Source organism: Zingiber officinale, chromosome 1A, assembly GCF_018446385.1.
Source record: "Zingiber officinale cultivar Zhangliang chromosome 1A, Zo_v1.1, whole genome shotgun sequence".
Classification (NCBI taxonomy): Eukaryota; Viridiplantae; Streptophyta; class Magnoliopsida; order Zingiberales; family Zingiberaceae; genus Zingiber; species Zingiber officinale.
In genome coordinates, this window is record NC_055987.1 from 86,197,367 (window position 1) to 86,207,404 (window position 10,038).

Below are 10,038 nucleotides of genomic sequence, written 5' to 3' on the forward strand. Positions count from 1 at the left end.
ATTTTATTTAGCTACAATTCAAATGAATTTAAATAGCTTAATAAAATCCACGAACTAAATCAGGTAAAACCCTAATTAACATAACCAATTGCCTACCCAAAATTAAATCTAACCATTGACTAAGGTTAATGGTCTTAACCCTAATCGTTCCATTAGATTCATTTAAAACCAACTCAATCTACAACAAGAATCCGCCATCAATGTATCATCCTATAACCAAATTAGGTACGTATCAATTCATACATAAAACACATTTTCACCTCAAATCACAGCTGGAGAAGATTCGCTGTTGCAGCACAGTAGACGAAGTTGCTGCCAATAATCCTATCCGGAGCGAGGTGGAACCGTTGCCTAGCAAGTCAGCCCTTTCAAATAAGCACCTAGACAAATCAAACGTCTAATTCACAGTGTGTACATGCTCAACCATGCAAGACCAAATCAAAGCTCACCTTGGGGGTCTGATCACCTTACTCACTGTCTGCACTTCACAGCAACCCGAGACTGCGATCCAGCGCTGGAAGGGCAGTGTAGCACAAAGGGAAACAGTGGCACAGAGAAGAAGTCGACGTCGGCACCACTTCAAGAAGTAGGCAGTGGCTAGGGCTGAGGAATGCAAAGCTGTGGCCACCGGAGAGAGATGGTGGTCGTGGGTTTCCGGCTAGGGCACGCGGCTGGATGAGGGCAGAGGGTGTCGGAGGAGAGGAAATCAGCGTCAGGGCTCGCTACACTGCGTGCGTCGCCGGCGACAGTGGCGTCGGGTCGGAGTGGCGGCGACGCTGCTAGGGATCGGGTCCGGCGCTCGCTGTGGTGGCGGGAGAGGATGCTAGGGCGTAGCCTCGGCAGGAGGAAGCTCGGCTAGGGCACGGGATGGCCGGCGGAGACTGCGGTAGTCGGCGGTCGGGCGGTGCCGGGTGGCTAGGGCAGGGAGATTAGAGCTTCGGCGTGAGAGAAGAAGGGAAGAGGGCGCGGGCGGTTTTCGGGGAGGAGAAACAGAGGAACCGGCGAAAAATAAAGGAAAAAGGAAAATTAAATAAAGGAAAAGAATTAAGAAAAATTCAACTTTTCCTCATTTAAATGGGGTAACCTAAACAGGTTTTTCCGACCCCATTTTTATCCCCGTTAACTCGTCCGTACGAGCTCCGAAAAATTCCCGAAAAATTTCCAAAAATTCCGAAAAATTCCCTTATTAATATTCGCCTATTTTCAGTATTTTACACATACCCCGGTGGCTTGCTGCATATGACTGTCCCCTAACTGACCGGGAGTCATCAGGGCAACTCGAGCCCTCGCATCTTTCCACGTCTTGGCGAGCGGCCCTCGGATGGTAACTTGATGCTCGGGAGCAGTGGGCTGATCCGTCGCCAAAAGGAACTCCTCGGTGGGAAGACGGAGGACGAACTTGATCATGCGACGACCGCTCGGATCGGTTTGGGAAGATACGGCTCGACTGGATGACTCGCCGAGAGGTGCAGAAATAATGTCCGAGCGCTTGAGTCGAAGGCGGACTCGGGGCACAGAACTAACGGGTGGCGGCCCAATCGAAGCTGCTGGCTGGTCGAGCTGGGAGGGAGTCCGATCAGACGAGATGGCCTCATGTGCGGCGGGTAGCGGATTGATTGCCTCTAAGGGGGCTCAGTGGGGAATCGCCTGCCGACCGCTCTGCGTCCTCTGACGTAGGCTGCTGACCGGCCGAAGAGATAGCATCCCCGGCCGCTCCAGTTGCAGTGACCTGAGCGGCAGACTCTCGGGCCTCAGTTGGAGTTCCTCCACTTTCGCCCTCATGCGAGCCGACCGGCGCGATGCCTCGATCGGCCATCTCCTTGGCTGCCACCGCCTCAATTTCGGCAGCCTTCAACTTCAGCCGATCAGCAACATTGGCGCGCCACATGATGTCAGCTGCGTAACAGAAGAATAAATCAGTTAGACCAAAAGGAAAAAGGACAAGGAAAGTGCTTACCCATGCTGCTCGGGAGCTGCGTTCGGATCGGGCTCAAGCCGAATATGTACAACACTCCCTCGTGAAGTAGTTTATCGATACTGAACCTCTGGCCGGCCAGTAGATTGGATGCATAAAGATAGTCCGGCTGGCTCTTGTATTTACCGAGGTCAGGCGGGCTTGGCACGGTGGTCTGCCATTGGGTGCGAAAGGACGGCAGTTCGGGAAAGCGAAGGTAAAAATAGTTTTCCTTCCAGTGTTTGTTTGAGGTAGGCATCTTATCGAAGAAGACGAGGCCGATCCGCGACTGGAAGAGGAAAGTACCCCACTCGGACTGTTTGGGATAGTAAAAGTAATGGAAGACTTTGGGGACTAGGGGAATGTCGTGCAGCTTGAAAAGGATTACTATGCCGCACAGCAACCTAAAAGAGTTGGGGACAAGTTGGCCGAGCGGGATACGGAAATAATTACAAACCTCCCGGATAAAAGAGTGTAGAGGGAAGCGCAGACCGGCCACGAATTGGTCGCGGAAGAAGCAAACAGTGCCGATCGGCGGATTATGGGGCCGATCGGAAGAGGTGGCTAAAACTAGTCTATGGTCAGGAGGCCGTTCAAATTCGTTAAGGAAGCGTCCCGCGTCAGTTTCGTCGAACCGGCTAACTATGGTCATATACCATAGGCCAGGAGGAGGATCAGAAGACTGCGAGGTGCTAGCCATCGCCGGAACAGTAACGAGGAAGGAAGGACTGAGGAAAGGAAAACAAAAGGGTTGACGGAGGAGACTGAAACTACATTGAACGAAGGCAAAGACTACCAGAAGGGAGAAAACGGAAGAAAATAGAGATAGGAGAAGGCTTACTGAGAGCAAAGCGTGAAGGAGAAGGTCGAAAGTTCATCGGAGCACCGAGGCAAGCGAACGTCGGGAAGATGGTCGCGAGAGGAAGCACCAAAAACGCGAAGGCAAGAACGATGGAAGGAGGGGCAGCGTCGGCGCTTCATAAACCCCGGCTTCAGTTCACCACAACCGTCCGATCCAGGTCATCGGGAGGAGCGATGACATCGGACCGTCGGATTTGAATCAATGCCTATCAAATCGAAGCTGATGCCCTCGCCGTACGATGACGGCGGACTTGCCAGGTGGCGATTAGCAATTGGGCGGCATTTAATGAGCGCCATTACTCGCGCGTGGGCAACTTAATGAGGATTGACACGAATTCCGAGGAGACCCGACGACTCCGACCGCCCCCAAAACAGTAGCGCAACAAGCAGCGAATGGAGATCAAAATCTGCAAGGCATAGCCATCAACTCGCCGGTCGGCCGAAAGGGCCTCCTATAGCCGATCAGAAATACACTTTTAGGAGCGGCAAAGTGAATGTCGTTCGACCGAACTCATAGTCCAGTCAGTCGGACTTAGGGCCTCCTTCGACTAGACTTGAAAGGGAGGCATGTGATCCGGTGATAAAGACGGGGGACCCTCGCTGGCGGAAGGTCAACGACACGTGGAGGTCAAAGGTCTAGAGATTCAACCCGGAGACTGGCCGACCGGACGAAGCATGCCGACCGACCGGAGCTTGCCATGGCCGACCGACCGTGAATCCCCCGAACCGAAGGAAGACAACCCGACTGGGGGTCGGGTTTCCGATGCTCGTATGTAAAAAGGGTTTCAAGGCCGAGCGGGATGCCCGTTCGTCCGGTGCACAAGGCAACACAGGCAGGAGCAGTTTCATCCGAGCATATGACCGATGCAGAAGTAATATGCCTGCTGAGCGGCCTACCTGCTCGGCCCTGGAACAGACAGGGAACGCAAGAGGACAAAGGAGACAGGGATAACATCATCCTTGAGACACCTGCCGCCGACAAGCAGCAGAGTTGGCGGCCGAGCCGTACATAGGATCATACGGGATATGCTCGGACGATTGCAGAATGGCGCCAGAGGTACTTTTCCGACATTGGTGCTCGTTAAGGTATGCTTCGAGAGGTCTATATAAGGTCCCATTTCTTCACCGGAGGTAGGCTGGTCTGAATCTCTGAAGCCACCTCTTTGTTATTCCCCGCCTGACTTGAGCGTCGGAGGGCCGTCGCCGGGAAACCCCTCCCGGCTCGGCTTCTTTGCAGGATTCGCCAGAAAGCTACACCACTAGTCGGAGACAGCGGAGCGTGCCACGTCCCCAGCGTCCGTCGACTCAGCGCTCGGACAGATTCACTTTCCTTTCCTTTTATTTCTCTATTGCATCCTTTATCTCTTCATCTTTTGCAGGAGTGATCAATTACAAGGAAAAATTGCTCTTTCATATTCCAATAATTAACTCACCACCACCATTAATTTCTTATTCTCATCCATTCTTAGTTTTATATTTCCTTTTACTAGCTTTTATAGTTGGATTTCTTCTACTGGCTTTCGAAGTTGGATTCCTATCGTCCTTCAAATTTTTTTACCTGTCCTTATAGTTGGATTCCTTTCTCTATACTCCATCATCGACAATTTATCTTGCTTGACCTTCATTGTCAACTTTTCTCATATTCTTTTTACCGGCCTTGATTTCTTCTTTTTTTGTTCTTTTGCTTGGTCTTCATTGTTGATTTTTTCTTTAATTTTTTAGGATCCTTTTTACGGGCTTTCATAGTTGAATATTTACCTTTTACTCAGGCTTCATTGCCTTTTTTTTCTTTTATCAATCGTCATAGCTGGATTTCTTCATTGCGTTAGGTTGCCAACCAACATTAAAACTATGACAAATATTCAATGAACGAATTCATTAAATTATTGTGCTAATGTTAGGTCCTTCCCTAGAAGGAACACGTTTAGGGTCCGATTGTAATATCTCAACAAAGACCGCTACATCTCTACAACTCGGGTGTAGTACTAAATATGTAAGAGTTCGCATTGTAGGGTCCGACTGGAACGTATCGGCAAGGACCCCTCCATCTCCATGAGAACTTGGGTGTAATGTTAAATAAGAAAGAGTTTTTACATTATAAGTTGTATAAGAATAAATATGATAGAAAAACTAATAGTCTAAGAGTTGGAATGTGGAATATAGGAACCCTAACTGGTAAATCAATGGAGGTAGTAGATACGATGATTAGGAGAAAAATTAATATTTTGTGTGTATAAGAGACAAAATACTAATAGTCTAAGATTTTTTTTTATAAGAGAATGGGTAGGCGAGAAGGCAAAGATGATAGAGAATTCATGTTTTAAGTTATAGTACACAGGAAAAATTAAAGCAAGAAATGAAGTAGAAATTATTGTACATAGTTCGTTAAAGGATGAAGTTGTAGGAGTAATTAGAAAAGAAGATAAAATTATAGCCCTTGAGATAATAGTGGCGAAAGAAATTCTTAATATAATTAGCGTATATACATTGTAAGTAGGATTAGATGAAGATACCAAATCAAGGTTTTAGGATGACTTAGATGAAGTATTACAAAATATTCCGCCAAATGAAATGATTTTAATATGAGGTGATCTAAATGAGCATGTCCGAATGAAAAATGAGAAAATATAAGAGGGTACATGGAGCTATGAGTTTGGAATGAGAAATAAAGAAGGGAAAACTATATTAGATTTTACGATAGCATATGACCTTATATTAATTAATACGTTTTTTAAGAAAAGAGAAGAATACTTTGTCACATTCAAAAGAATATTATAAGGTCATTTCTGGACAAAACTTAACTATTCAAATATAGATTAGTAGTGTTGGATATACGTCTCAAGCATAGTTTCAATAGAAAGAAAATATATATGACTCCTAAAATTAAGTGGTGGAAGTTAAAAGATGAAAATTAAAATATATTTAAGGAGAAGGCAAGAGTATAAGCATTAGATGAAATATATAGTGACTCTAATATGACATGAGATAAAATGATATCAAAGTTGAAAATATATGGTGGTCTAATATGACATGCACCACTAAGTAAGGAATCTTAGTGGTGGAATGAGAGTGTCCCCTCGGGACGGTCTAGTGGCTAGCGCATGAGGTGCTGCCACTATGAGTTTTGGGGTTTGAATCTCGGCATAGCCGAGGTAAATGCCTCCCTCATGCGCTAGTCACTATTCCAAAGGCTAGTATCCACACGTGATTTACCTCTTCTGTGTTGGCCCTAGGACGGGTTGACGGGGGCGGTGAGGGCTAGCGTAGTCGTCTTTTGCCACCATTGGTGGTGGAATGAGAAAGTATAAGAGAAAATGAAGGAAAATTGAATAACTTATAAGAAATTATATATTTGTAAGAATGTTTTTTTTTTAAAAAAATATATAATAGTCCAAAAAGAGACTAAGAAAGTAGTGAATGAAGTAAAAAATAAAATTTTTGAACGATTATATTAAAAATTGAATACAAAAGAAGAGGAAAGAGACATTTATAGAATAGCCTAAGTGAGAGAAAGAAAGACAAAAGATTTTATCCAAAGAAAATGTATTAAAGATGAATGTAATAGGGTACACTAGTAAACGATGGAGTAATAAAAGAGCGGTGGAAGACGTATTTTCATCAATTTTTTAATGAAGATTTAGGTGACCAACTTAACTTAGATAATTTAAGTAGGTCAAATGAGTATAGAAATTTAAATTTTTATCGTAGAATTCAAACTTCAAAAGTAGAACAAACTTTAAATGAGATGTAGAAAAGTCGTTGGACTAGATGATATTCCGATAGAGGTATGGAAGTGTATAGGGAAATAAGGTATTGAATGACTTACAAAATTATTTAACATTATATTGAAAACGAAAAAAGTGTCTGATCAATGAGGGTAAGTACTCTAGTTCCCCTTCCTTATGCGCCAGTCACTATTTCAAAGGCTAGTAGTCACCCGTGATTTACCTCCTCCGTATTGGCTATGAGACAGGCTGATAGGGGCGCTGGGGCGAGTATAGTCGTTAGAGCTGTCAAACGGGATGACCCGTGGCGGGGCGGGTCAACCCACCAAAAACCCAACATTTGGTGGGGCGGGGCTGGCCAACCCACCATCTCGGCGGACTACAAAATCTTCAACCCAACCCAATTCAAGGCGGGCTACGGGTTAGGCGGGTCAACCCACGGGCCTATAAAAAAATTTAAAAAAAAATAAAATAACATTAACAGATAAACTGATCAATATGTAAAAACATCACTAATAAGTGATAAACTTTGGCGATAAAGAAGAGTGAGATATTGCCAGCGACAAAAGAAACTAAGAAGGAGATTCAACTAAACTCCAGCTTTCCGACTTTCCAAGCCCACTCATTCAACGAGGACAAAGCAGCCTTCCACTAGGCTATCCTATCAGGGAGCGTAGGCAGAGAGCTGGGTTGAGGATGAGGCTTTAGAACAATCAAAATAACTGGAACCGAGCGTATTATAACTAATGGCCCAGACCTGAAGAAGTGAATCCAAGACCTGAGGAGTGAATACAAGACCTGAGGAGTCAATCCAACAAAGGGAAAAGAGAATGATCACTACAACAAATAACGACAGAAGGGAAAAGATAATTATACATACAACAATTAACGACAAAGAGAAAAGATAATTATACAAGAAGTAACGACAAGTTGCTTAGAGCTGATACATTAACAAGACTAAAGAAAAGACAGACTAGAATACCTGAAATATACTACAAAACTAAACATTGACATTAACAGATTCTACAACTTACAAAACAGATTCTAATTTCTATCAGATTCTAATTTCTAATCTATGGTCTACAACTTACAAAACTACAAATCTACAACATAAACAATTAACCAATAAGAGATAAGACTTAAAGAGATTACACAACAATAACCAAAACTACCAAACACATAACATCACTACACCACAGCAACTCAGCAAGTCAGCATTACTGCCAGTCTGCCACAGTAGCAAATAGAAAGAAATTAGGGACTGCAGATTAACGTGCCACTACACGTCTACACGACTACACACCAATAGTCACTGTATACCAATTAAAGGATTGCAGAGGGTTAATAAGAATGTCAAAGGATTGCATTGCTCAATAAAGTTTTACTTGTGAGTGCTGTTCTAGATTTCAATAATTTATATAAGCATTTTTCTCACCTTTGAGATAGTTTGCTCCAAAGAAAAATTCAACCAAGAATGTTAAGCTGGATTTTTTATTGCAAAATTATTGGGTTATCTTGCAAGAGAGCCTTGAAGCTTCAAATTCTTGGTCATGCACTTGCACGCATATGTTCATGTTTTTTTCTTGGCTTTGGCAAGAGAAACCATGTGTTCATATCAACGACATATGGCTTGCTTCTATTTGATTGACATTTTAAGCTAGTTTCATTTTAGGTAGATTACTTGAATCTAACTTCTAAAACATACAGCTTTTGGCCACCAGATAATGAGCAGTTGCCTTATTTGTTTGCCTGTCCTTCGTGTTATGTGGATTAAAAATATTTTCAAAATATTTGCAGGTAAATCTCAACTTAAATATGAATTGAAATCATATCAGGAAATGGTTGTAATCTCAATGAAACAAATGAATTTGGACAATCAGCAACTAGTTTGGCTGAAGAACGAATTCGTTAAGAAAGAGAAACTATCCAAGACTGTTGAAGAAACGTTCGGTATGTTAACCCAAAAGTTGCGGGAGACCATGGAAGAAAACAGGATTGTAAGACTTAGGACCAAGATCCAACATCAAGAGAACAAAGAAGAGGTAGTTTCTTTATTTTATTATTGCATAAGTATTACATTTTTATTGTGTTCAAAATTTTCATTTAAAGTTTTTAAGAGTTGTGCACTTGGTATCATGTTGTAAGATAGTGGAAGTGTTATTACTTTTCTGCGAGCTTAGGAACCTAAGATGACCTTATTGTTTTGATGATTTTCAGATGGATTACCAAGAACACTTTTTCAAGGAACAAATGGACAAGATTCACAGTGCAACTGAAGAGAAAGAGCGATTGTTTGAGAAGTTGCAGCAGGAGGAGTGTGCAAAGGCAAAGCATTCTGATTTAAATTCTGGAACCACTGAAGAGAAGAAGCTCAGGTATTTCTTTTGTTTTGCATGTTTAAGTAAATGGAAAATCTCTGCAAGTATCAATGATTTTCTAATCAAACATATTATACTAAGTGATGAAAACTGGTTGCTTCAACAGTCAAAAATTTCTTGTAAAGTAAGAAATCTCTAGTAAAAGTTAAGAGGCTTTATTGGTTATACTATTTGTGTGGTTGGGGTGAGCGTAATCACTTTTGTTACTATGTTTATCTGCAATTTTGTGATGCTTGGTGCTATTCATTTCTGATGGTGATCAATGATGTTTTAATACACTTTTCTGATCACATGTTCTCTATTGTTTCAAATTAATTTTTTTTTTGTATTTTTGGATGTAACTTTTTGTTTTTTTTAATAACTTTAGAACTTTGGTTTTACTTGAGGTCTATTTAATGTTTTGGTTGCAGGAAGGAAGAGATTGCGAGGTTCATTAACAACCAAGCAAAAGGAGTTGAAGAATTTGAGGCTGAGAGAGATAAATTGATTAAGGTCCATGAGGAGAAGAAGGTTGAACTCAGGCGACGATATCTGGAGGAGGAAGTTAAACTGGAGAAGGAGTTTGATGATGCTCTTACCAAACTGATGGAGAAGTATTCCCCTGCTACCTTCCAGGCTTCGAGAAGCAGTTCTTAGGGGGAAAAAAGGGTTGAAGCAGAATGATACTGAAGGAATTTTCATAATTTTGACATGTAGAAACCAAAAGAAATTCTTTAGCTGTTAACAACTACTGATCACATGACTTTAAAACTTAACAAACAGTTCTAAGAATAGAGGAAGAGATTTGATCTGACAATTTAACTAGTGCGTAACCATTCTCTTTCTACTTTTATATCGGTTCAATCTTGCCTTGATTGAATGTGTGATCTTTTGCACCACTTGCAATATCCTCATGGTTTCGGAGGTGAGTTTCCATGAATTTCTGAAGAATCAATCTAGTTTCTCTTTGTTCAATTTTGCATGCGAGAATTGAGGTGATTTCTTGTACTTTTTGCAGCAGCTCCATCACGTGTTGCAGCTCTCTTATGTCACTACATTTTTAATTTGAATCTAATCTTAGAGTTTTTTTAATGTTTTTTACATTTGTTATCATCTCATTCTTCTAGTAATTCGTGATGCT

At 42.3% G+C, this 10,038-nt stretch overlaps 1 protein-coding gene across 1 annotated transcript in view; it reads left to right on the top strand.

The window, feature by feature from the left end:
* LOC122026611 (protein SUPPRESSOR OF GENE SILENCING 3 homolog) overlaps positions 1-9,683 on the top strand; it is a 47,474-nt gene extending 37,791 nt beyond the window's left edge. Inside the window, exons 4-6 of the mRNA XM_042585348.1 lie at positions 8,338-8,582; positions 8,758-8,915; positions 9,329-9,683. Of these exons, the coding sequence (XP_042441282.1) occupies positions 8,338-8,582; positions 8,758-8,915; positions 9,329-9,554 (629 nt within the window). The 3' untranslated portion in view covers positions 9,555-9,683. The remainder of the gene's footprint in view (positions 1-8,337; positions 8,583-8,757; positions 8,916-9,328) is intronic.
* The last annotated feature ends 355 nt before the right edge of the window (positions 9,684-10,038 follow it).